Source organism: Cryptosporidium parvum, chromosome 3 (assembly GCF_000165345.1).
Source record: "Cryptosporidium parvum Iowa II chromosome 3, whole genome shotgun sequence".
Taxonomy (NCBI): Eukaryota; Apicomplexa; class Conoidasida; order Eucoccidiorida; family Cryptosporidiidae; genus Cryptosporidium; species Cryptosporidium parvum.
In genome coordinates, this window is record NC_006982.1 from 1,072,493 (window position 1) to 1,099,352 (window position 26,860).

At 28.5% G+C, this 26,860-nt stretch overlaps 10 protein-coding genes across 10 annotated transcripts; 5 read left to right on the forward strand and 5 right to left on the reverse strand.

Moving 5' to 3' along the window:
* Positions 1-86: 86 nt before the first annotated feature.
* On the reverse strand, positions 87-3,617 carry cgd3_4270 (peptidase'insulinase like peptidase'; the record flags this gene model as incomplete). Its single annotated transcript, XM_626970.1, has 1 exon — positions 87-3,617. The coding sequence occupies one exon, from the start codon at positions 3,615-3,617 to the stop codon at positions 87-89; it is 3,531 nt and encodes a 1,176-aa protein (XP_626970.1).
* A 419-nt stretch (positions 3,618-4,036) lies between these two features.
* Positions 4,037-7,771, reverse strand: cgd3_4280 (secreted insulinase like peptidase, signal peptide; the record flags this gene model as incomplete). The annotated part of the gene is made up of 1 exon (XM_626971.1): positions 4,037-7,771. One exon carries the CDS (start codon positions 7,769-7,771, stop codon positions 4,037-4,039), a length of 3,735 nt encoding a protein of 1,244 aa, XP_626971.1.
* A 507-nt stretch (positions 7,772-8,278) lies between these two features.
* cgd3_4290 (DNA polymerase alpha catalytic subunit) lies at positions 8,279-12,745 on the forward strand (the record flags this gene model as incomplete). The annotated part of the gene is made up of 1 exon (XM_626972.1): positions 8,279-12,745. One exon carries the CDS (start codon positions 8,279-8,281, stop codon positions 12,743-12,745), a length of 4,467 nt encoding a protein of 1,488 aa, XP_626972.1.
* Positions 12,746-12,929: 184 nt separating this feature from the next.
* cgd3_4300 (possible t-snare domain, possible transmembrane domain or GPI anchor signal at C-terminus) lies at positions 12,930-13,598 on the reverse strand (the record flags this gene model as incomplete). Its single annotated transcript, XM_626973.1, has 1 exon — positions 12,930-13,598. One exon carries the CDS (start codon positions 13,596-13,598, stop codon positions 12,930-12,932), a length of 669 nt encoding a protein of 222 aa, XP_626973.1.
* A 79-nt stretch (positions 13,599-13,677) lies between these two features.
* On the reverse strand, positions 13,678-15,933 carry cgd3_4310 (sexual stage-specific protein kinase; the record flags this gene model as incomplete). The annotated part of the gene is made up of 1 exon (XM_001388095.1): positions 13,678-15,933. One exon carries the CDS (start codon positions 15,931-15,933, stop codon positions 13,678-13,680), a length of 2,256 nt encoding a protein of 751 aa, XP_001388132.1.
* A 697-nt stretch (positions 15,934-16,630) lies between these two features.
* Positions 16,631-17,057, reverse strand: cgd3_4320 (conserved hypothetical protein; the record flags this gene model as incomplete). The annotated part of the gene is made up of 2 exons (XM_626974.1): positions 16,631-16,769; positions 16,822-17,057. Coding segments are annotated over 2 exons (375 nt in total), but the record flags the coding sequence as incomplete, so codon positions are not given.
* Positions 17,058-17,415: 358 nt separating this feature from the next.
* On the forward strand, positions 17,416-18,525 carry cgd3_4330 (Dbr1p-like RNA lariat debranching enzyme; the record flags this gene model as incomplete). The annotated part of the gene is made up of 1 exon (XM_626975.1): positions 17,416-18,525. A coding segment is annotated over one exon (1,110 nt), but the record flags the coding sequence as incomplete, so codon positions are not given.
* A 1,181-nt stretch (positions 18,526-19,706) lies between these two features.
* Positions 19,707-20,318, forward strand: cgd3_4340 (hypothetical protein; the record flags this gene model as incomplete). Its single annotated transcript, XM_626976.1, has 1 exon — positions 19,707-20,318. The coding sequence occupies one exon, from the start codon at positions 19,707-19,709 to the stop codon at positions 20,316-20,318; it is 612 nt and encodes a 203-aa protein (XP_626976.1).
* Positions 20,319-20,681: 363 nt separating this feature from the next.
* On the forward strand, positions 20,682-22,301 carry cgd3_4350 (putative amino acid transporter, 11 transmembrane domain protein; the record flags this gene model as incomplete). The annotated part of the gene is made up of 1 exon (XM_626977.1): positions 20,682-22,301. The coding sequence occupies one exon, from the start codon at positions 20,682-20,684 to the stop codon at positions 22,299-22,301; it is 1,620 nt and encodes a 539-aa protein (XP_626977.1).
* Positions 22,302-22,719: 418 nt separating this feature from the next.
* cgd3_4360 (conserved hypothetical protein) lies at positions 22,720-23,997 on the forward strand (the record flags this gene model as incomplete). Its single annotated transcript, XM_626978.1, has 1 exon — positions 22,720-23,997. The coding sequence occupies one exon, from the start codon at positions 22,720-22,722 to the stop codon at positions 23,995-23,997; it is 1,278 nt and encodes a 425-aa protein (XP_626978.1).
* Between the last annotated feature and the right edge of the window lie 2,863 nt (positions 23,998-26,860).

The following is a 26,860-nucleotide window of genomic DNA, read 5'->3' on the forward strand; positions in this document are numbered from 1 at the left end:
AAAAGGATTTTGACTGTTAAGCGGTAAAAAATAATAAACAAAGTTAAATTAAAGACAATATAACTTGAAGAATAGAATAATCAACTTTAGATCGCATTAAAAACATCCCACTGGTTATAAGTCCTGATGTTTTCATGACTGAAAAGCAAGCAAGGTGGGGATATTTTTGTAAAGTCTTGTGGAACATAGTTAGATAAGCTATTTACAATATCACTTTCTTCGGAAATAGTTGATTGAACTGCAAGCATGAATAAATTAGAATTTTTGTAAATCTTTTTAAACCAATTTAAAAAATATTGATACGTAAGCTTCTCTGCAAAATCAATATGATTGCTTGTCAAATTAAAATTATAGGTCTTAGTTGATATTTCTTGTGAAAATTGTAAAAATAGGTCTTTTATATTTAAAATGGGCGTTTCTAAAGTTTGAATGAACGATTCTTTAGCTCTAATAAATATTGCTTCAGTAATTTTGTTAGAATCTGGAGAAAACCAATCGCTCCAAAATTCAAGTATACCTTCGGTTAATGTTTCTACATTGTGGCTATAGGAAGCAATATTAAAATTAATTCCAGAGACATGATCAACAATATCTTCATATTTTGCTTCTACTACATATCCGAGTTGCCTTTCTATTTGCATTTCAATAAAAAATTCATCTGAAATAATTTTAGTCAAAATATTTGTGAGAATATAATTCTTTAAGTGATTGTATCCTATTGCCACTATCAATAAAACTGTATTATCAATCTTAGTTCTTTGGTTCGAGGCATAATAAGAGTAAATTTTGGAACCTTTTTTAAGAGATAGTGGATCCAATTTTTGGAAATTCTTTATTGAGTTAGACATTGGTAAAGGTGGAGAAGGTCTCAAATGTTCTTGAACATTTAGATAATCTTGATCTTCATGATCCATACTTATAAAAATATCAATAATAGAAGAATAAAGTAATCTAAGAAGTTTAACAGATTTATTTACCCCAGTAGATAAAATTGAAAGTAAATTATAATTTGAAATTACACTTGAATTTCCATTTTCTAATGAAGATGTAGTCGAAATTGTATTAACTATGTTAATAGATTGCAATGGATTTAAATTTCCAAGTATAAATCCTTCTAATTTGTAATTATTTAAATAAAATTCTGAAAATTTAATAAATTCTTCAAAATTTATAGTTTCAAGTCGAGATAATCGGGTTTCAAGAGAATAGTCTTGATTAAAAAATAGTTTATTCTTCATTTCAATTAGTTCAGAATAAATTGTTGGATTTAAAATATAGCCTTTAAAGTTGATTGCAAGTTTCTCTTTTTGCAATTCAAAGTCATTATTTGTAATATATGTTGAAAAATTTTGAATAAAAGATTTTAATTCAGAAGTAATTTCTTCAATGTGATCTGAAAATCCAAATGTTGTTAATATTAATTGGTTTGTTCTACTAGAATCACTTATAAACCTTACATCATCCAGTTCAATTGAATATGTTGCAGATAAAATTCCAGAGAAATTTCTTTTTAAAACAAGTCCAAATATATCTGTGAGTATTAAAAATAGTAAATTAAATGTAACTGTATCTGTTGAAAATTCTGAAAAATTATCAGTTATTTTATCCAAAGGGAAAATGAATCTAAATTGAATTATTGATTTTGGCGAAACAATACTCTTATTAGGATAATAAAAAAAATTATTATATTTTCCCATTTCATGATTGTTGATTTTGAAAGAACTATTTTTATATTGAACTTGATACTTTTTAATTACTTCAGAAAGTCTTAATGGAACCTTTTCATCACTTACATTGTTTAAATTATCAGAAAAATCATTTGGTATGTAAGGATTTAAAGTAGGTAGAGATTGTCCATATTTTTCAATTGAAAAATTCTGAGTGATATTAGAAAGTAATAATAACAGACAAGAGTTTAATTTATTTGTAAAGAATTTGGCTTTAGAAAACTTTTCAATTCGAATATCATCCAATACAATATTTGAATAAATTAAGTCTTCAATTCCATATTTTGGATGATTGTAATAAACAGTTTCAAATTCCATGAAAGAAATAGAGTTACAAGACTTATTGAAATTATTTTGATTCATATTAATTAAATCTTCAATATCAGGTCGTTCCAAAGTTATAATTAGATTTTCTGGTGTTAATTGAGAATTAATTTCCTTATATATATTCGGATCAAATTCATCCATATAGTAGTCTGAATAAAGAACATCTTCAGGCTTGCATTCGTATTGAATGTAGTATGTGACAATTTCTTTACACTGATCGAAAGTTGATGTAGGATCTTCATATTTGAAGCTTATATAAAGTAACTTCCTCCATTCATCATAGATTTCTTTAGAAAATTCATTGTTAGATGCAAATTTTATTGCAGAGAAAAATGATAATAAAATATATCCAATATTTTTCTCTCCATCAATTGTAAGTTCGAAACCAATAACTGCATTTGTAAAGCCCAAGTCATCATCAATTAATGAGAAGTACACATCTAATATCAATTTTTTTGATTTCAAATGATGGCCCAAGCTCCCAGGTCTGTCGAAACTAATAAGTTTATCAATATACAAAGTCCTAGCTTTATTATTGTGTTGAACCATATACTCTTTCATTGGGAATATTAATTTCAAAATTCTTGAATCATCCAAGGTCTCAATAACTACCAGTTGGTTAATCATTGTATTAAATGGGTTTAAATTACCGTTTTGAATTGGCGTTTTGATTGAATTTACTGGTAAATTTTTATTTTCAATATTAGAAAAGTACTTGTAAGCAAATTGGGTTAATTCATCCAATGTATGATTACTCGCTAAAGCCAAAACCATTCTATTAGAACTATATTCTTTTTGGTAAAATTTAATAACTTCATCTCGAAGGTTAATTCCCTGAGATTCTGGTATTGTTTTTAAAGTTTCTATATTACCGTATGAAAATCTACCAAAAAAACTCCTTTTATCTGATAGCTCACCCATTACTAGGAGAAAACGTGTTGATTTGGAATATTTACAAAGGTTAAACTCGTCATCTATTGACATAAGCTCTTTTTCAGCGTAATTCTCATCAAACAAAGGTGATTTAAAAAATTCAGAAAACATCGAAAGTGCGACTTCAAAAAAAGGAGAGTCTATATTAAACCTGTATCTAGCTTTAGACCGCAATGAATAAGTTTCAAAATTACCATTATGTAGTAATACAAATTCATTAAATCCATCAAATTCTGGATACTTTTCAGTATTAATAAATAGTAAATGTTCCAGATAATGAGCCAAGCCAGGAAAAGAATCAGGCTCCATATAACTTCCTACCTTGACAACAATATTAGCAGATGAGACTTTTGTATCATTATGAGAAACTAAAAAGACTTCAAGTTCATTTTTCAACTTAATATATCTAAACTGTTTATCTGATTTTGCTGGCTTAATAAATTTCTCGTCATTTATGACCTGTATAAAAAAAGGATCTCCGATTTTCCCTTTTAGTACAAAGTTATTGGTTTTTCTTAATTTTTTAGATTTAGAAAAACATACATTTATTATTAGTGGTGAATTGTATTTGGAATGTAAAAACGAGACCAATAGAATTAAAGTGGAAATAAATGCATTTCGGATTCGCATTTTTTTTTGAATGAGATGAAGAAAAATGTCAGATTCATAAGGCGCTAAAGCATTAATATTGTTTAGATAATGCAAACAAGAATTTCTAGAAAATATAATTTTTAAATAATTAATAGTATTTAATCTCGAATAGTACTATTTAATCGCTGGTACTTATTTTATTCATATTAGAGTTGTTGAAATTAAACTCAAATTAATCAAATGGATTAGAAAGCGTCTTTAAATATATATTTGGTTCAAATAGAAGTGTCAGAAGTAGATTTAGGGAAAAAGTGGAGAATATCAGAAATTTTAATAAATTTATGATTATATAATAAAAATATCTAACTAAATATAGCTTGAATTGCTTAATTATTTGTTCTGATCGGAAGAATACGGTAATAATAATACGTAAACTAATTAGCTAACAATTCGAAATGTTAATTATTATAATTGTATATTTGAGACGGATTGAATGATTTAGTATTTGGCTGTTTAAAAAAGTAGTCTGTTGAATTAACTCTCTCGAATTCATAGGGAATTTTAATATATGCATTTGTAATTTCCTCTTGGTTTGAGCGTGAAGCATGAATAATAAATAAAAACTTAATTACTTTTGGTGGTTGAGCAATCAACCAAATAAGGAAATCCGTATAACTCAATTGAGAAATAAATTCAATCCTTTCCTTTTTTCTATTAAACTGATATCTTTTTAGATGAATCTCCTCTTTAAAATCAATTATAGAATTATTATTAGAGTTAATAGAGAGAGATTCAATCATAAACTTTTTTATTAAAATAAAGTTTTCATACGTAATTTCGGAATTACGTAAAAGCCAATTATTATATAAGTTGAGGATATATGAAACTAAATAGGGTAGGTTGTTATTTGAAACAATTTTAATTTCAACGGAGATAATCCCATCTGAAAAAGTGCTTCTCTTTATTCCAACAAAAATATCATTATTCTCGTTTTTCATTTCATTATGATATTTTTTAAGCATCATTTCTACAAGAATGTCAACTAATGACTCGATTTCAACTGTGAAATATCCAAAGCATATTTTCAGAATTAATGTATGAAATTGAAAAGAATCAAATTTAGACTTTTCAAAATAAACAAAATTAGTTCCTTCTTTAAATGAAAGCAAATCAATGACTTGAAGATCTTTCAGAGAATTTTGCGTTATATTTTGTGTGGGAATTGACTTTAAATGTACGGGAGGTTCACTTTGTAAAGTAGAATTTCCAGTAAATTTATCAATAAAATATTTAATATGATTAAAACAACCAAAGAAAATCTTTTTAAACGAAATAAATATTTTTAAAAAGATATTTGATCTTTTGTTTATATTTTTTTCTTCAGCTGAAGTTCTACCAAGATTTATGAAAAATAATAATAGGAGTTCTCTTGCTTTAATTGGATTAATATTTCCGTAGATTATACCTTCAAAGGTCCCATTTTTTACAAGGAAATCAATAGCGTTAGTAATTTCATTTAATTTAATCTCTTTAATTTCATTAATTAATGAACAAGTTGTCAAATTTTGATTAAATAATAAAATCTTTAAAATAGATTGAAATTGAATTGCAGGTAAATGCTCAAAGTTATTATTTCTTATGTGCGTTAAGTAATAATCCTTTGCAACAGTTAAATCAGAAGCTTTCACAGTATTTGGAAATTCTTTAATGCGAGATGCAATAGTTGATATTGCATGAGGAAGATTATCTGTAATTCCTGAAATTTCTAGAATTATTCCATACGTATAGAAGGAAAAAATGGTTGGTGTATTAATTGAGAAACTTAAGCTGGTTGACAACTTATTGTAATAATATTTAATATCTTCAAAAGACCTTAGAAACAAAAATGAAATTATTGAAAAAATTACTTCAAGTTTTTTTGGAGAGTATGGAAAGGATAGATCTTCAGGAAATAAATTTGGTGGAAGACTTATTGTAATTGAGATGGATGACTTTGAAATGTTTGTTGAATAAATGGGAAAATAAAATATATTTTGGTAGTCTTTTAGATAGTCCTGATGAATTATCTTATTATATTTCTTTGACCTTAAGTTCTGGATTGCATCCACAAGCCTAATTGGTATATCTTGTTCTTGAATGCCAACAAAATAATTTTCACCTTCCTTCATTCTAAAAAATTTATAATCTGGATCACAAATTTCGAACTTATTCATTGCTGTATAAGGGTTAACTGAGTTAGCAAAATATGAAATAAAAAATGGATGAATATTTTTAATGATATATTCTGTACGAGTAAAGTTTGAAATCATGATTTCACTATTATTAAAACCTCCTTCAAATAAAATACTGTAATCGAATCCTTTTGAGTTATCTATGCTTTTTAAGTAGTCTTTGGAAGAAAAAGAGTGAATATTATTTATTAAGTATTGTTTCTGACAAAATACGCATAAAGTTGTATTCACTTTTTTTGTTTGGTTAATTATTGAGTCGTTAGTTGAATTATTAGTTATTTTTGTGTTATTAACCATGTTTTCGTTGGGGGGTTCATTAAAATAATCTTGTTCATTCGTTTTAAATGTTGTGATTATAAGCATATTTCCGGGCTTTAAATTTGATAAAATTTTATAATGAAGTTCTAAATTATATTCGGTATATATCGAACGTGCAGAGAGGACTTTTTCTGGAGGGCATTTGAGTATGTTGAATGCATCTTGTATATTCTTACATTCATCATATATAAAACTATTTGCACTATGTTTAAACCTTTTCATTTTAAGAGTTTTAGCTTGGTTGTATAACTCTAATTTTGGTTTGCTGTTCCTCATCATTTCAAATACCGAAAAAATACCTTGAATTATATGAATGATACTAAGCTCTCCCAAGTTCTGTAAATTAATATCTATTATTAAGCTGTAATATCCGAATATTGAATTTGATAAGTAAATCTTCATTTCAGTAACCAATTCATGTTTATAAAAGTAATAATAAAGACTGCCTTTTCGTTTACTTGAAATATACATTGAGAAGAAAAACATCGGTTTTGAACTAAGTTTTATTTTTGATATATTATTTAACGGGAATATCAATTTCAGTAAAGAAGATCTTCGAGGGGAATTAAAAACTAAAATCTTCCCAATAGAATCATAAAGAGGATGTTTTATTCCAGATTCCGGAAGTCTTAACCTTGTAATAATATTAGAGTCACCTCTTCTAATCTTATTAAAGTATTTTCTTACAATTGAGGTTTGCTCATCCAATGTTTTATTTGATAAAATTGTAAGAGTCATTCTATCAGCACGATAATATTGATTAAAAAATTCCCGTAATAACCGTTTTGATTTAAATTTGTCCAGATGGTGAAGTTGCATATATTCTAACAAATTCCAATCATAACTACTATTATCTGTCTTAGTTGGTGAGGAAATCTCTTGTAATATATCTGAAAGTCTAAAACTATCAAAATTTATATTATTAGCTAAGTTATTTACAAGTTTAGCAAAAATTTCTTCATGTATATTATCATTTGTATTTAGGTTTATAAACATATTTGCAAAAATTTTCAGTGCAATTTCAAATTCATTTGAGAGGATATCAAAATCAAATCTTGAATTGTCTCTACTAATACTTGCTCTATAACTGCATTTATGTTTCTTGATTAACAAAGCAAATTGCCTCGTAAATTTTTTCTTTAATGATCCAAATAATAATGTATAAAGAAGGTATCTAGATAGGCCAGGAATATTTTCTGGATCAGAAGCAAATCCAAAATCTAAGTTCATGCTGCCAAATGATATTTCTGTTGTCTTATCATAAACCATAAATACTTTCAAAGAGTTAGATAGCCTTAAATATCTATATTCCCTAGTACATCCAATTGGTTTTTCAAATGATTGATCATCAATCATTTCTTCCACCTGTTTGCACTTTTTTTCTGAATACATTATTTTAATTAAATCATCGTTCGAATCATTGAAATATTTTGAATTATTTTTATAAATGCTTCTTTTATCATTGATTCTATGTTTCCTTCTATCGTTTCTAACAAAAGAATTTCTTTTATTTCTTTGATTTTTTTTAGCTTTATTTTGAATAAAAGCATACTCTTGCTTTTCAAACGTGAAGCAAATATTACAGCAAAGGATAATGGTAAAAATTAAAAAGCATGATGTTAGATACCAATACCTTTTAATCATGTTTTTATCTGCATTAATAAATGTAATTATTAACGCTCCAATGTTGAGTTTGACGGTACTTTTTGGAGTAAAAAGTGATTATTTGACCATTTTGTTGGCGCCATACAAACTGCCTTTTATCAATATTTTTTGTAAAAAAATAAATTTTAGATAAAGAAGATAAAATAATAATTCAGTGCAAATAAAATGTAATTTTAAAGTTTTTAACAATTGGCGTATTCAATTCACAAGAAAATTTTGTTTAATAGCAACATATGGAGGAGAGTCATATAATAATCAAAATAAATACAGAAATATTTATCAAACATAATTCTAAAGAAGTCTTACTGGTGAGTCTCAATATTAAAGCTCTAGATATGGTCTTAAATAATTTTTAAAAAAAAAAAGGACTTGGCGCCAGTTTGCTAGTAATAACATGGGATAAGTTCAAAATTTTATTGTGGGGAATTTTGTTGCTATAGTTTGCAATTTAAAGGCTGGCAATAAATATTTTGAAGGTTTCTTCTAATGATGAGGGATAGAAACCTTACAAATGCTCAAGGAGCACTTTCAGAAATAAGAAAAATCAGGGAAGGAAAAATTAAGGCAAGCGATGCTTATACACTGAAGGATAATGACATTTTTGAGGAAGTTGACGAGGAGGAGTACCAAAATATTATCAAAGAAAGGAGATCTGGAAATTTTGTTGTAGATGACAATGGAATTGGATATGAGGATGATGGGAGGGATTTGATGGAAAATTATATTCCGCTTCCCTCGGAAAATAATGTGGCAAAAAGGAATGATAAAAAAAGGAGAAAAGAGCATATTAAAAAAGGTTTAAATGAAGGAGGCTCAATTTTAAGGCAGTTTCAATTTATTCCTGACGATTTAGCTGAGAAGGATGGGCTAAGAATCAAGCAAAAACAGGAAACAAAATCAAAAAGTATGGATATTTTATCTACACTTAAAGTATTTGATGATAGCTTGTTTGAAGATATAGATATGGATGACCGAGAAAACGAAAAAAATGAACCTAAAATCTCGGAGGTAAAGGAGGATAATACGAGATTAGATGAAATGATTCAGATTAATACTTTAAATACTAGTAATAATTCAGGTCAATACGAAAACACTTTTATCATAGATGAAAATGAATCTATGACACAAAATCCGTCGCCTAATCAAGATGAGCAGTTTATTCCTGGTGATACTCCTGAAAGTCTTGATTTATTAGAGGAACAGAAGAATTATACAGACGAACAAGAAATTCTAGGTAAAGAATGTAAATATATGAAGCTTGGAGATGGAACAGTTAATATTGATAGAAAGCCTTCTGGAACTAGTGCTCAAGTATATACTAACGAAGAGGAGAGTCTAATTTTTTATTTGATAGAGGTTACAGAGGATTCTGGAGCAGGTGAGCTATATTTATTTGGTAAGATCATGACATTTAGTGGCATGGATGAAAAAATTCATTTTAGTACTGAAAGCTGTTGCCTTGTAATTAAAGAAACATGGAGATCCCTATATGTATATCCAAGAGAAAGCATGCCTAACCACCCAGATCCTATTTCAGTTTCCCAGGATGTTGCAAAAGAGATTCTAGAGCTCAGAAAGGAATATCGAATTCCAAAGATACAGATAAAACCAGTAGTTAGGAATTTTTGTTTTTCAGAAAAAGATGTAAAGTATGGTCCAAATCAACCATTTTTAAAGTTGCTCTACTCCTCAAAGAATCCTTCGCTACCTACAAACTTATCTGGAGAGACATTTTCTCGAATATTTGGGACAAGTACAAGCTTAACAGAGAATTTCATCATTAAAAGGGACATAAAAGGACCTTCTTGGCTTGTAATATCAAAACCATATCAAATTGTACCAGTAGGAGGGGGTAGAAAGTCCCAATGCAAGGTTGAAGTACACGTTCCAAACTGGAAATCCATTCGACCGTGGGCACTAGTTAACTCTAATAATAGTAGAATGGATGATTGTAGCAAAATACAAAGGTTGGAAGAAAATAGTTTAGAAAAGACGCTGACAAGCTCACCGTTAATATCCATTACCTGCATAAACGTATGTTCAAGATTACCTTCTAATGGCTCTGGTAATCCAGAAATATACAGTATTTCAATGGTAACAATAAAGAACATGAATATTGATGATGCCCAGTGGGACGAGATAAACTCGTCTGAAATTCTGCAAAAGAGAAGAATACCAGGGAATGGGGAAATTCATACATGGACTGGAATTAGAAGGTACGGTTCTTCTTCTTTTCCGATTGGCTCAGAAGAAAAAATGGAAAAATCAGGGATTAACTATTTTTCAAATGAGAGGTCCTTATTATTAGCATTTGTAACTTCGTTTTCTCTATTAGATCCAGATATTATTGTCGGCCATAACGTTTGGACAGACCATTTAGATGTTTTGGTTAGTAGAATGGTAAATATAGGCGTACCAAATATTTGGAAGTTGGGAAAAATTTGTATTTCAGTGCAAAACCAAAAACAAAGCATCAAATCACTATCAAGCACTAAAAGAATCCAGTCGGTTTTTCAAGGACGTATAATTTGTGATACATGTCTTTCAGCAAGAGAGTTTATGAAAAGCAGGACTGATTATCAATTAAATTCCATATTTTCTGAAGTTTTCCCCCGAGATTTAGAATTACAGAAAGCTTCAGTTATAAAACCAGCTTCTGCGGAGGCATATCATTTAGAGACTTACAAGAGCTTTGAAACTATCAGTAAATCTCTTACAAGGGATTTAATCGTTTCTGTAGGAATATTCAAACTACTTTTCCATCTACAGGTATTACCTTTAACTAGAGAGCTGACAAATTTAGCAGGTTTCCTTTGGTCAAAAAGTTTACTTTTCTTAAGAGCAGAGAGGAACGAATACTTGCTTCTTCATGAATTTCATAAAGGAAAATTTGTGACTCCAGATTGCATCCAACGTAACCAGAAATATAAAATTCGAGCAGAGGACTCATTAATATCTGAAATTGATAAAGATGATAACAATTCAAAAAAGGAAGAAACCTATTCAGGAGGCTTAGTATTGGAACCTATAACAGGACTATATGACTCATTTATACTTCTACTAGATTTCAACTCGCTTTACCCATCAATCATTCAGGAGTTTAATATTTGCTTCACTACACGAGAGCCCACTGACTTGGGGCCAGATGCAACAGAAACCTTTGAAAGCAGTTCTCTTATTGATAGGAATTCTAGCTCAAATCAATTTGATAGCACCGTACTTCCTGGAATTTTGGAAAGCCTTGTAAAGAGAAGACGTCATATAAAGGAAATTCTAAAAAATATGCCATCTGGAACAAGAAAGAGCCAACTTGAGATACGACAGCTTGCGTTAAAGCTCACTGCAAACTCTCTTTATGGTTGTTTAGGATACAAGAACTCTAGATTTTATGCAAAAGACCTTGCATCAATCATTACATTCTATGGACGCCAAATCCTACAGAAAACTAAGTTGAAGGTTGAAGACGAAACCAAGCTTCAGGTAATTTACGGAGATACTGATAGCATTATGGTCAATACAAATATATTAGATGATGGCAATGGCGAAGGATATTATCATGTTCTAAAATTAGCTTCTCAAATCAAACAGATTGTGAACAAAGACTATACTAAATTAGAGCTGGATCTAGATGGGGTTTTGCAGAGACTTTTGTTACTTAAGAAAAAGAAATACGCTTGCATTCAAATAGTCGATTTTCATCGTAAACAACTCAAACTGGAATGCAAGGGGTTGGATTTGGTCAGACGTGACTGGTCAATTTTAACCAGAAATGTCTCAACACAATTACTAAATTTGCTGTTTTCTAACGAACCAATTGACACGGTAATAACAAATATATTGAATACCCTAGAATCTTTAAATGAAGCCTTGAATTCGAATTCTATTCCGCTAGAAAGTTTTATAATAACAAAAACGCTAACAAAGCTTCCTCAATTCTATTCAGACCCATACCTTCTCCCTCATGTAATTGTTGCAAAAAGAATGATTTCCTCCGGTTTACCTGTTTCTTCAGGTACAGAAATCCCATATATAATTTGCAAGGAAGTTAACTCACAGTCATCAGATGAAGTCGCTCCCAAAAGTTCAATGCTTTCTAAGAGAGCCTATTCTCCTGAAGAAGTAAAATCAAATGGGCTAAATATTGACATTGAATGGTATAAGACCCAACAATTACTACCACCACTTTCAAGACTATGCGCTCCAATACCAGGTTTAGAAATTAGCAGAATTGGCCAATGTCTAGGCCTTGAATATAAGCAATATAGCGAAATAATTCATAAAGAAGACTCTGAGTACCATGGAGATTTATTTTCAACATTTGAGTGGAAGAAAAGCCCAGAAACTTATACTAGTGTTCCAATTACAGCTAATATTGATTGCATCCAATGTATAAAGGCAGGAAATTCTGAATCAAGCTCCGTTTTTGATCTTCTTAAAGAAAATAGATGGGAATGCCAAGTGTGTAATAGTCAATTTCCGCCAGAATTCCTATCTAACTGGCTTCAGAACCACCTTAGAACGTTAACCCTCGGATGTTACTCGGCCTTTCATGGCATCTGTAGAGAATGTAACATTCAAACTAGAAGAGTGTCATTAAAAAATGGGTTCAACTGCCCACAATCTCATTGCAAAAGTAAAAAATCGCTAATAAATGATCTTTCTCCACATAAAATTTGGCTATATCTTGACCACTGGTTATTTTGGCTCTCTTTAACGAATGAAAATAACAATTCTTCCAATCAAAAGTTTCAGTCTGAGAAAGATATTATTATACAGACTCTATTAAAAGATACAATTCTCAATTTCATGAACATAAACAAGTACAATCATATCCAAATGAATGATTTATTCGTTCTTCTGAAGGGAAAGGATAAGAGAATCGCATCTACATGCTCAAATGATTATTTATTGTCCAGTTTATGGAACAAAAATACAGCTTCTTTAGGTTCTTAAGATTTGCTCAAGTTTTTAAATAATATTTTAGATAACTCAAATGTTCAAATTGTCGCACACTATTTTTTTGTAAAATTGAATGTTTCACAATTATTGCTAAACTTAAAGAAAAATTAAATATAGAATATTTATTTTCAAATAAGATAGAAACGTAGTAGAATTATATAGATAATTAAATCAGAAATTATTCAGATTGTTTATTTTTCCTAATGCCGAGTACGACTAAGAGTACGATAATTATCAGCAAACAAATAGATAATATTCCGCACAACATCTGTACGCAAAAGTCGGTTGCAGTGTTTCTAGCAATAGCCTTCAAAGATATGTTAGCTTTATAAATATTATCTTTTACATTATCCAATTCATTCCGGATCCTGTCTAATTGTTCTTTTTGAGTATTCATTTTGTTAAGAGAATCATCTCCTAGTTTATCAGTATACGTTAGAGATTGTTTCATTCTTATAATTGATTCATCTGTTAGCTTTATTAAAGCATCGCCTTTTTTATAGTCTGTTAAGTCGCTATCATTCAAAGATTGAATATCTTCGTTAAAATTTCGTTTCGTATTATATGTAACTTGTTCTGTAGGAATTAGTGCATTTTTTGTCCAAGATTCATTAATATTTCTAATACGGTCACTTCGAGAATTAAGAAATTCCTCAAATTTTTTTTTCTCGCTTGGTTCCTTTAATGATTTGAGTTCAATTTGAATAGATTCTAATGCATTGTTAATATTCTGGGAACAAAACGAAACAGTAGAGTCCCCAAATTTTTTGGTTTTCGAAAGATATTCATATCTTGAAATCAGCGAGTCCAGTTTAGAAAATTTAAACTGAAGCTCTTGCAAAAGCATTTAATCTATATTTAAAAATAAATCAGCTTTTATTCAAAATAATTAAGGACCACGTAATAAACTTTTGGCGCTAACTGCTCTACTTAAATGCATGAAATTCGAATAGTTTTTGGAGAGCTAATTTTTGTGATTTTTCAATAATTTTTGATAGCTCGCAAGAAATAAGCTCAAAAGATGGCCTCATTTTTCTATCTGGATTAAGAATTGATTTTATAAGTTTATTAAGCTCAAATGGTACGTCAAGTTTTTTTTGAATAGTATCTATATTTGCAGCATTTACTACCATAACAAGGCCAGGGCAAAAACCATCAAAAACAAAAGACTTCGTTAATACTTCTAGCATACTCATTCCAAATGACCACACATCGCTTTCCTTAAAAAATCCCTCTTTTCTTAGTACTTCAGGTGCGGCGTAATATGTATTCCCATAGTCAGTAAAAGGTGAATAACCGAGTTTTGAATCTATAGATATTGCAATTCCAAAATCTCCAACCTTTCCAATACAATTTTTCCCAACTTTAGATACGAAAAAATTACTTAATTTTAAATCCCTGTGCAAAATACCTAGTTTGTGTGCATGTTCCATACCTATTGCAATATCCCTCAGCCAAGAGAGCATTTCCAATCTACTTGCTGAATATTTAGATCTGAGTTTTTGGAATTCACCATTATTGTTATTAATTAAATATTGATCCATACTTCCGCCTTCACAATTTTCCAACAATAGAGCTTCACATCCCATATATAGCTGAGTAACGCCCAGGCATTGCACAATATTTGGATGTGGCGAAAGATAACTTAAAATCCTTGCTTCCCAATTCCTCATTTTAACTGAAGTGGGAATATACTTAAATAAATTTTCTTTTAATATACTCTCTCGTCTATACTTATAAATATAGCAAATAGGTAAATTATCTACGCTTTTTAAATCTTTGCTTTTGTTATTGTAATTGTCAAAAAAATATTCTAAAACATCATTACCATTTCTATATTTAATTCTCTCTTTAGAGCCCAACTCTTCATAATTTTCAGTATCAAACATAAGAACTTTACAGATGACTTCTTGAGATTTATAATTCCCACTTAATATAACGCAATTATAATTACTTGAAATATAGCTTCCTAATTCTATTTCTGATCGGTTAATGTAAGGCAGGATGCTTAAGTTTTTAATATTAAGATTTTCAATCAGAGATAAATCCATATAATCAAGAAACCCCCAAAACTGCCGAAACAACCTCAATATAAATCTTCTTGAATAATTATCCGAAATTCCGAGCTTTTCAATCAACTGATCGTTAAGAATAGGAATATCACTCCCAGAAAATTTATGATTTTGAAATATCATCGCTTCTTCTAGTAATCCAATTGAAAGTAGAATAAGGGAAATAGTTTCACTACTCCATTTATAACAATCGCAAGCATAAATAGAAGTTGAAATTAGTTGTTTAAATATTAAGGTTTTGAAATTACTACATGTGTTGTCCTGTGTATTAGCCCCATTCAATTTTATTGATTTTTTTTCATTAGTATAATTTTCAGTCAAAATATCAATTTTTTTTTGGTGGTAATTATTGTAAATATCTGTTGAATTATATAGAACTATAGGTTGATAAATAGCTTGATTATTTATCTTATACAAGTTTTCAAAGCTTCTCGTGAATACATTTTTTTCAGTGAATTTAAATTCTTCTATTTCATTCAACAACGAAGTATTTGAATTTCCCGAGAGTTCGATTTGCTTTGAATTCGAAATTAGGCAAGTCTCTAATACTTGTCTAGAATTTTTAGTTTTACTAAAGTCATTAACGTTTAAGTTTTCAGAAAATATGTTAGTTTTCTGTGTTTTTTTATCCAAAATAATTTCTGTTTCTTTTCCCCAAATAATTTGTGATTGATACGAATTTGAATCTCTATAAAAGTAATCTTTATAACCAAATTCAATCATAGAATTAGCTTGTAATATATATAACCCTATTGCTTGGTCTTTATACCACATTCCCTCATAAATAATTTTGTTTTTATCAGCTAAAAAACCCCATCCATGCCTCTGGCTTTCCAAAGTTTCGCCATAATAAAAAAATATTTCATCATCATCAATATCGAGCAATAAATACAAATTTTCGATAGAAATTATTATATTTTTTTTCTGAACTTTATTTTTTTTGTGTGTTATATTATCATTTCTCAATTTCTCAATAGTAGTATTCTTTGCTTCTCTGTCATATAATCCTATTCCCCCGCTATTAAATACTACTAAGCTTCTTATCTCCAAATATTCCGTCTTTGAGTATATATTAAAAGACTCCTTGTGCATTTTTTTGTTTAATTGCATAAAAATTAGTTTAATTTTGGTTTATAATTTTAAATAATATAAATATATTCATCTGAAGCGTTATTTTTCAATAGTAATTAGTACATTTTCTACCTTTAATATTTTGAAGATATAACAATTAGTTGTTTTAAATAAGCATTCTATTGTTGTCGTTACCATTTACTTTACTCCTGATCATTTTAATCCATTTGGCATGTTAATTACAATTAAAATGCAATTTGTTGGCGGATGATTTTGGCGCTCATACGTGTCTTAATTCTTAAAGTCAAATATCTTGGATTATTTCTGGCTCTTTTTAAATAGGTAAGTTTTCTATTTATTTAGAGAGGTAACAGGGATGATTAGAACTCTACTATAGTGCAAATAATGTTCGTTTTGAACTCCTTGCGCTACAGTAAAACCTGGAAGTATATATACAATGCCAGCTGTCATAGTTACTCTGACCTTACGGCCTCTCTACTATAGAGTATATTAATTTTCACAGCTTTTATTGTAAATTATTGAGAAAGGTTGAAATGTTATCGAGTCTCAAGGTGAATAAATAAAGTCAATACTATAATATAGTTTTTATATAGACATTACTATTACGCTATTTATTCCTTAATTATATTTTTCTATGTCGAGTATGTTCTGTGGCTTTCCAAGTTTACTATTAAACGCTCAATGTGGTCATTGGGTAGCCTTGAGAGTGATGGAATTAAACTCTGAGAAAGATTAGGTTTTCATACAAGCTGGGATGCTTCATACTTACCTTTGCTTCATCAGGAGTTCTGGGTAATAGATTAACTAAAGATGCTATTTCGAATTCGTGTAGTTTTGTTGTTTCATCAAGGGCCCTGAAATTAATATTCGTTAATTCAATTTAGATTATTTATACATGTGACTTACTCTCTAATTAGTATAACAGATGCTCTATTTTTTATCTTTCCAAACTTATATGAATAGTCGTAGGCGGACTTTATTAACGTGTGAGCTTCATCAGATCCAGATGGATAGGTTCTCATTCTGTCTTCAAGTAGCAATCTAAGTTCACTCAAATTAAGGCATTTTATTCCGTTTAACTCTAAATTTTGGGTAAGAATCAACTCATAAGATAAAAGAATAAAGTTGCATTGGTAAATAATTTAATTTTTGAAAATAAAACTAGTAATTAATATTCCTCTTACGGAATTAAACCGAAAATAATAGGTAAATATATTGAAGCCTTGCAACTCTATAACAAAATTACCGAACATACCTTTTCCAAACTCTAATTTTTCGATATCAAAATTATCATCTGACATCCTTATATATTATTTAAAAAAAATAAATCAATTTTTTAATAAATTTCTTTAATATTTAGCGCTGAATGTACAATTATCTTTTTTTTTTTTTTTTTTTTTTTTTGATTGATTACAATCATTAATGTAACAGATTTTTGTATGTAAAAGAATGAAGGTAAGTTAATTGACATTTTTAATTTTAAATATTTCATGTTATTAGGTTGCAGTGATTGGATGTTGCCATGGCGAACTCAATCGGTTATATATGGAAGTGGAGAAATATGAAAATGAGAAAAATGAAAAAGTTGATTTAATATTATGCTGTGGTGATATGCAAACAATAAGAGACGAAAATGACTTACAAGATATGGCAGTTAAATCGCATAGATCGAAAAAAGGAGATTTTTGGGAATATTATGAAGGATTAAAAAAAGCCCCTAAATTGACTATTTTTATTGGTGGGAATCATGAGACTCCAAATGTTTTGATTCCACTTTATTATGGAGGATGGGTGGCTCCAAACATTTTTTATCTGGGTAGTTCTGGAGTTATTCGAGTTGGAGATGTTAGAGTTGCAGGTATTTCAGGTATTTATAAAAATTATGACCATTTTAGAGGTTATTATGAATCAAAACCATTTACTGAAGAAAGCAAAAGGAGCTGGTATCATATTAGATGGCTTGAAATTCAGAAATTGTTACTTATTGAGAATATAAAATCCAACTTTTTAGGTTCTACTGAGTCTAGAAAAGTAGATGTGATGATTTCTCATGATTGGCCAAATGGGATAGAAAGATTTGGAAACCTAAATTATCTTATAAGAAGAAAGCCGTATCTCAAAGAAGATATTGAATTAGGCAGGCTTGGAATTCCTGGTTGTATTGAACTCATTGAACATTTAAGGCCAACATTCTGGTTCTCAGGCCATCACCACTGTTTCTTTGACGCTTCAATAGAATTTGAGAATCAACTATATTCATCTGAATTTAGAGCAATTGACAAGTTTAAAAATTCAAATTCGCCAGTAAGATATTTTGATATAAACAGTAATAAAAACGATGTTCGTATTTATCTAGATTTTGAGTGGCTAACGATACTTAGATCTGTTAAAGCAAATATTCCAAAAGGAAATTTTACAATAGACAAAAATTCAATTCCAAAATTAAGTGGGCCAACCAAATCTGATATTGATGCTATATATAAAAATCTTAAAGAAGTAATTGGGGACTTTGATGAAAATCACTACGAATGGCCTCTATGGGGCCAAGCAAATGGAAATTTTAAAAATTTACAAGATCAATATAATTTTATTAACAGAATTATTGAATAAATTTATCCATTTAATAAATTATCTATCATAAGCTTTCAAATTGGCACTATTATAATATTTTTTCAATTACAATATTGTGTATTAAAATTATTACCCGTTCTAAATTGGCGTATTTATTATCATTATTGTTCAAATAACTAAATACTATCGATTTTCATAGTAGTAAAAGAAAGATTTCTTATACATTACATTCAATAGAATTAAAAATCATCTCTGAAGTTAATGCTTTACTTTCACTAAGTTAAATTCGCAATTAACAAGAAATTTCTTTATACAACAAAACGACTTAAATCAAGTAATATTTGTTGCAAAGAATAATTTTACTATTAAGCTTATAAAATATTCAAAAACATGAATATTTAGCTTCTAAGGTAAATAATTTTCAAATACTAAAGCCTAAATATTGGTAAAGTTTTGTATTAAGTGTTTTAAAGAATGCAAACTAAGCTTTCAAGTACACTCAGCTCGGCTCTCCTTAATCATTTGATTCTATATATTAAACAAATATTGTCAAACTATTTTAAAACGTTTAATACATAAACATCCAATGTTTAACTGTTTATACTGCAGGAGATTTTCATATCTAAATTACGAAGCTCCGCAATAGATTGCACCAAAAATGAAGCTTTGCACGCTTTAAATGGCGACTGCGTAAACAAAGCAAGAATAACTTGCTCATAAGTAGAAATTTTTTTTCACAAAGTACTTAATTATTAGGTATTTTACATTTTATCGGGAAAATTTCTAAATGCAATAAGCTATAAACCATCAATTTAATTATAAAATTTAATCGGATGAATTAAAGTTATTTTGTACGAAATATATTAGTTTCAAAATGAATATTTAATATTATCAACTTTTTTGTACATTAACAATACTTGCATAAAAAAAATAATTAGATTCAATATTAACTACCCCACACTTGGCGGGAATGTCAACCCCACACATTCTGCATATTTTTTGATTGCAAGTGGCAACAATAAACAACATTAAATATCAAGAATAAATTTAGGTCAAAAATAACTATCAAGTTAAAGTCTATTTTTATTCTATACATTTGATAATATTGTTAGATTGAGGTAACATGTATTGCGCAACTCCCAAAGAGCAATAACAATAATAAACTAAATTCTTTAGTAGAAATTAATATAAAACAGTGAATAATTCAAGTAGGAAAGAAAATGACCTCAAAAATAATTGACAACTTCGATAATACCTGTTTATCAACGCCTAGGCGTTCCAGAAATATCGAAGATGAAACAATAGCATTGGCTCCGGATGCTCGAAGAGCAGTTCGTAAACAATTTAATATTGAGTTTATTAATACTAGGGAGTGGTGCGACGAACTAGACAACTTTAAAAGTGAAAATTTTTTCGAGAATATGTATGAGAAACATGTATCAACCCCGCTATCGAAGGTGTTTAGCAGATCTTCTTTAAATACTAAGCATTTAATTACCCCAAAGCGGGGACTTAACCGTGATAGTATTTTAAGCACAGGAACTCCCAGAGGAAAAACGTCCCAATATTATCTTGACCTAACGTATGAATGCGTAAGTATATGTGGGAATGACAGCGATCCTGAAAGTTCCTATGAAAAGGATCATTCTCCAATCAAAAATATTGATATAAATGAAAACATAAAAAATGTTTCAATGGAAAAATCAGAATATTATAATAGCCGTATACTTTCATTATGCAAGAGAAGCCGTGATTCATTGGAGTTTGATGCTGGAAGTGATAGCCCGACTGAACTAGTTCAAATTATGAGCAAATCACTAAGACTAAGCTAGTAAAATTACCTCTTGCTATTTATTTCAAAAATTTTAATAATTGAATTTAATGGAATTTGTACCTGATTTCCTATTTTTGTCACAAGGTTTAGAAAAAATTTGGGTTTAATTAAAATAATTGAGAAATATTTAACTTTTTTTCCCCCTTCTTGATTACTTTCCAGCATTTTAATATTGTTGTAGACGTAAGCATGTGTACTTGTCCGCGCTGTATTGCAAATATATATTAGTTGAAAGAGCGAGCAATGATAATTAGGTTTGAGAAAGGTAGATGACAAAAACAAAAAAAAAGTAACTCTCTATGATATATGATAAGCGCATCTTTAGTTTAACGTATTGTGATAAATAGGGTAACTTGTCACAATGAGTGACACTTCCTCAAAACAGGTCACGCTTAATGATATAAATCAAGTAGTGGAAATAAGTATAGGTAAAAATAAGCAAAAAAATGAGAAAATACTGGGTAGCTTCTCAAAAAATGAATTAACACACATGGGAATAGGGTTCATTACTGTATTTAAAGCAGCAATAGGAACCGGAATTTTGTTTTCACCAAAAGGAGTAGTTAATACGGGATATATTTTGAGCGCGCTAATCATGTTTTACTATTGGGTTTTGAATGTATTATCTACATTTCTTTTAATGCAATGTGCAGATAGAGTGAATGGGAATTACTCTTCCATTGCAATGCATGCAATGGGCAAATTTGGAAAGTTTTTATTGGAATTTTCATTGATTTCAACTGCAATTTCATTCGGCTCAATATATGTAACATTTATCACAAACAATATACAAGATATTATTGCAGGAATCCACAATTGCTCACCAGAATATTTAAACTATGGATCAGCTCTTATTACTTTTTTGCAATTGATTATATACATTCCATTGGTATCAGCCAGAAAAATACAATCCCTTGCTCCTGTAATACTATTTTCGAACCTTGCTTTAATAACAGCAATTACTTTAGTTCTTGTACAATCATTTCACACATTAATCAGAAGCCACTCAAAAAGCTCCTTTTATAATATTCCTGCAATTTCGGATGTATCAAATATTCCAGGATTTGTTGGAACTGCTGCATATTTATGGGTTTGCGCTCCAGTTACGCTTTCATACTATTCTTCTATAAATAATCAAAGAGAAAAGAGATTTTTTACATGGATATATTTATTGGCCATTTTTGTAGTTTTCATATTTGCTCTCACATTCACATATCTTTGTGCGTTTGCATATGGTGAAAGTACTCTTTCTGCAATCACCTTAAACCTACCATTTACTCCAGTTGCGATGGGTGGTAAAATTCTCTATTCAGTAAGTGTATTACTATCATTGCCACTAATGGTTTATCCGATGAAAGAAATTTTTTCAAAATATTCATCTGGTTTATCTCAAAAAATTCTTCCAAAATCCGAAATTGAATTGAAGGAAGAAAATCCAACTAAACGAGAGTCTCTAAATAAGAGTAACTCTACCATTTCAATGGAAAATGCTAGTGTAAATGAACACGTAATTGTATCTTGCGAAAAATCAGAGGCAGATTTCTTAGAAGAGGATCGTCCATTCCCACCAAATTTTGATTGCACTAATAATTGTAATTTAAAAGAAATCAAGCACATTAAACAGAAAAAACTCAAAGCCGAAATATTTGAGGTCCAAAAAGAAAATATACTGCCATCTTTTTGGATGATGATATCTTGCATATTTATTACTTTTTTGGGTTATATTTTGCATGATTCGCTTAGCAATCTAATTAATTTAATTGGAGGACTGTTTTGTGTTCCATTAAACATTTTACTTCCTGCATTATTTCATTTCATTATTTTCAGAAAGGAAATTGGAATTAAATTAATCATAATCGATTTTCTACTTATTATTTCTGGCATATTTACTTCAATTTTAGTAATTTGGTACTCTATACTAAATTGGAGTAATGAAAATCCAACCATTTGTACAATGAAGAATTCCGAAGGGTTTAAATAGCCTTTTTACCATTACTATTTATTCAACCATTATGATATATCAAAGACATATGAGTTGTTGAAAATACCTTAATATATTTTGTAATAATTATGTCGGATAATTATAAAGATTCTTTTCTTTGTTTTGAAAGAAATGTATTCAATTTTTTTAAAACTGTACAGGGTTTAAAATTTGTATTATCTAGTACTACTTCTTGTTTTTGGAAATAGCAAAACTGATTATTGATGGTAGGTAGTTTCATTTCAGAAAAAAATCCAAGTAATTATATATTTTATTCATTATTTACATTTGAATTTGTTTGAGCAATAGCACTAATAGTTTTTTTTTTTTTATTTTTTTTTTAAATTCCTATATTGAGATTTAAGGCATTTGGTATTGCACACAATATTAATTACTCATTTAACTCGATTAATTGAAAATGATAAGCAAAATATTATTTTTATCGATATTAATACTAATATATTTAAGTATTTTTGTTGACTCTGCATCTAAAGATCCTCCTAGGAAAGCTAGCGAAGTCCTGGAAAGTAGTCCTGGCTTAAGCACACAAAGCGAAAATAAAGATGCGCATTCGCAAGAAACAACTTCATTAGGCACAACACCATCTAATACAGCGACTAACCTTCAAAGTAAAACTATTCAACTAATAGTTAGTAAAAAACCTGTGGACATTTCTGAACCTTTAGCAGATTTAATAGCTAAATTTTTGGTTGAAAATGCGGAAATATTAGTTATTTTAGAATTCGAGACAAGATCATTGTGTTTTAATAATATTTACTTATCTAAATTTTGGTCAAGCCTGAACAAAATCACTTCAAATGAACATACACTTATTAAAGGGCTAGTAAATTTTTGGGACGAGGAAAATGATTCTGTACCAAATAAAATTGTCGAATATATGGTTAGAAGCCATAAAGATTATAAAAGAGTTATATTGAAGGATTATAGGAGGCTCAAAGTTTCAAGACATAAATTAATGTTAAATAATTTAAATATTTTCAAATGTTCAAATTTGAAAAACGCATTTGCATTATTAATATTAATTTTTGAAGGGAATGATGAAGATACTTTTTCTGTTTTATTACTATTTTTATTGATTTGCTCAGCACGTATTGTTGAAGGTAATAGTTTTAAAGAAAAATTCGAATTTGTTATAAGAAACAAAAAGAAAAGTGCTTCTTCAATTAGTCTTATTGGAGGTAGAAATATTGAAAGTCGGATAAAAAAGTTTCATGAGGCTATGACCTCTTCTAGAATATTACTATCTAGTGTTGATCCTGTTTTGTTTCCATTAGATATGGATAGAATTTCGATTGAAGAGTTTGGCTTTAGGTTTTGCACTGCACTGATGGAATTAGCGTTACTTGAACGACTGGATTTATCTAGCAAATATTTGTTATTTTTCTTTACCTCTAGAATGACTCAAACTTCAGAGGTACTTTTGTCACTTGATCTTTATAATATCATTGCAAAAAGAAATACAAATCCCAAAAAAATTTTAGCAATATTTCTTTATGATGCTGATACGTTCAACGAGGTTAGAAAAAAAACATTGACTTTTCATAACTTAGATTTGATTAATTTGAAAAATAACCTTGAAGAATGTTTTAAAATGAAGGAGGAAAATTCCCTATTGAGAGAAATAAAAATCGAAACAGATTATCAAAGAAAAACAAGAAAAAAAAAGGGATGCTAATAAAAAGTAAACATAATAATCGTTAAATATTATTTAAAACCATTTTGTATTCAAAATGATTCATATTTAAATAATAATAGCTTATTATAGGATTATTAAATTAATTTAATTTAATACGCTAGTGAAGGACGGCTAAAGATATTTAATATATTTATTATTAAATAATAAATTTCAAAATAAGTTCAGAAATATATCAATAAATTTAATATCGTGCAAAATTACTGAAAAGATCAAATTTGTCAAATAAATTAATAATTATGTTTTAAATAAAACAAAATTTAAAGTTCTCATTTCCTATTTAAGCTAAAGACAAATTATGGTATAAAATGATATATAGTTGAGAAATAAAAAGTTTAGTCCTTGAAAAGTTAATTCATTCAATATTAATCCAAGTTAAATTAACTACTAAGCTAATTGAATATTATGTGCTTAAGTTCTGGTTTAACTATTTGTTTTAATACTTATAGTTGATTAAATAGGTTAATTGGAGTTTTTGTTTATATATAAAATCCATTTTCTATAATAAGTTCAAGTTATATTTCGTATCAATTTCGATACTTTATAAAGTCCAAATATACAATTTAATACCTTGAAAATGAGGAAAATGGTGTAAAAATTAAAGATAATTTCTTAATATGTTCTAGTTTCATTAACGAAAAACAATTTAACTGCACGCTTTATTTAATTGAAGAGTATTAATATACAAAATAGTTTATTAAATAGATAAATTATATTTTTTTTTATGATGATCACTAGTTCTTTATTAACATTATTAAACTTCAAAGTATTCTTAATTGTTGAGTTTTCTATTCTAACAGCATAGACTCAGTTGAATACATTGTATAAATTGTAATAGGAAAAATATCAAATTACATCACCAAAACTGTTAAAGCAAATAACAATTGAAATTCAATGCTTATTCATATTTTGTTCTGTAGTTTAATTTATATTTCGATAAATAATTCAACTCACCCAATGCTTATAGCATAGTTATAATGCTATTAGAAGAGTTTAATTAGATTAATTTCTTATTTTAAGACTATTTGTTGGTATTTTCTTGATTTTTAATGATTTAAACTCAAATTTGAATAATTATGTATTTTGTCTCTATTTGTTATTTCAATATTTTTTTAACTAGTTTCAATTATAGTTTAAGTGGATTACATGAATAAATTTTAACAAAATTAATGTATTTGCATAATTTCAGTGGAAAATATTTTTATGAATTTGCTCAAACTATTTTAATATTATATATTAAAAAAATATTTCTTTTTCAAACAACCATTCCAACCATTTAAAAGTTTGACAAGTATTAATAAAGAATAATTTCTTAAGTTCATATCATTGTAAATGCAAATAACTAGCTAATTGGTCCCTAATCATTGGCTTTAGTTAAGTTTTTTAATAATGAATTATTGCAATTGGAAAAGTCAAAGGTAAGAGTTTTATCTTTATTGAAGTTGAAGTTCCAGATTATTAAAATAAAATTAGATTTAATTTTATATTTTCGATTACTCTATATTTGTGTTATGTTTTAATGTAATTTCTATTTATATAGTTTTTTTGTGCATGCAAACAAGTTATATCAGTTTCAATATAAATGAATAAATAATAATAGAAATCCATTGATTTGTTAAAATTCACTCACATATTTATTAATTCTGTAGGGCTGTAATTGACAATCAATATAATAACTATGATTCTATTTGAATTACGTAGAATTATGTTTTAAAAAGAATTTCGCTTTTTCTACATTAATAGGATTTAATATTATGAAAATATGAGTTATTAAAATAATTATTTTGCTGATATAAATGATTATAGTTCTAAGAAAAAGAATAAAAATGTTTATTTGTTAATAAAAGAGTAACATTTTTTTTAGAAGAAATTTAAACTAAGTTAATTATTGAGATAGAAACCATTCTGTTAAAACAATCAAAAAAAAATTTACAATTAATTGGTGCTATACAAAGCATAATGCTTATATTCATTTCAAAGTTAAAAATAATCACTTGAACATTAATAATTGATGAAGTAAGCTCATACTACATCCATATCATCTTTGTAGGAGAAATAGATCTATTCCTTTGAGTTCGAGTATGGATAGCTGTAGTTCCATTAGGCCTCTACAAAAAAAAGTTAATGTAACCTTCTCGGAATCCGTTTAAAAGAATAAATCTAAGAATATCCCTCCAATAAATCTAGAAATTAATATTTATTTATTTTTAATCTGGAGAGAAATTTGAAAATTCAACGATTCAAGTTTATTAATGTTAAATAAAAACTATCTTTGCAAAATTTTTTTGATTTTTCATTAAAATATCTTTCATATTTATCATTTGTTGATTTGATTAGGTATTAAGTAAACCGCATTTCGAAATTTGGTATATGTATTAATAAGCAAGATATCTTTAGGTTTAGGTTAGGGGTTTAGGTTTAGGTTTTAGGGTTTTAGGGTTTTAGGTTTAGGTTTAGGTTTAGGGGTTTAGGTTTTAGGTTTAGGGGTTTTAGGTTTAGGTTTAGGTTTAGGTTTAGGGGTTTTAGGTTTAGGGTTTAGGTTTTAGGTTTAGGTTTAGGTTTAGGTTTAGGGTTTAGGTTTAGGTTTTAGGTTTTAGGTTTAGGTTTAGGGTTTAGGGTTTTTAGGTTTAGGTTTTAGGTTTTAGGGGTTTAGGTTTAGGTTTTAGGGTTTTAGGTTTAGGGGTTTAGGGGTTTAGGGTTTTAGGTTTAGGTTTTAGGTTTAGGGTTTTAGGTTTAGGTTTTAGGGGTTTAGGGGTTTAGGGTTTAGGTTTAGGGTTAGGTTTAGGTTTAGGGTTTTAGGTTTAGGTTTTAGGTTTAGGGTTTAGGGTTTAGGGTTTAGGTTTTG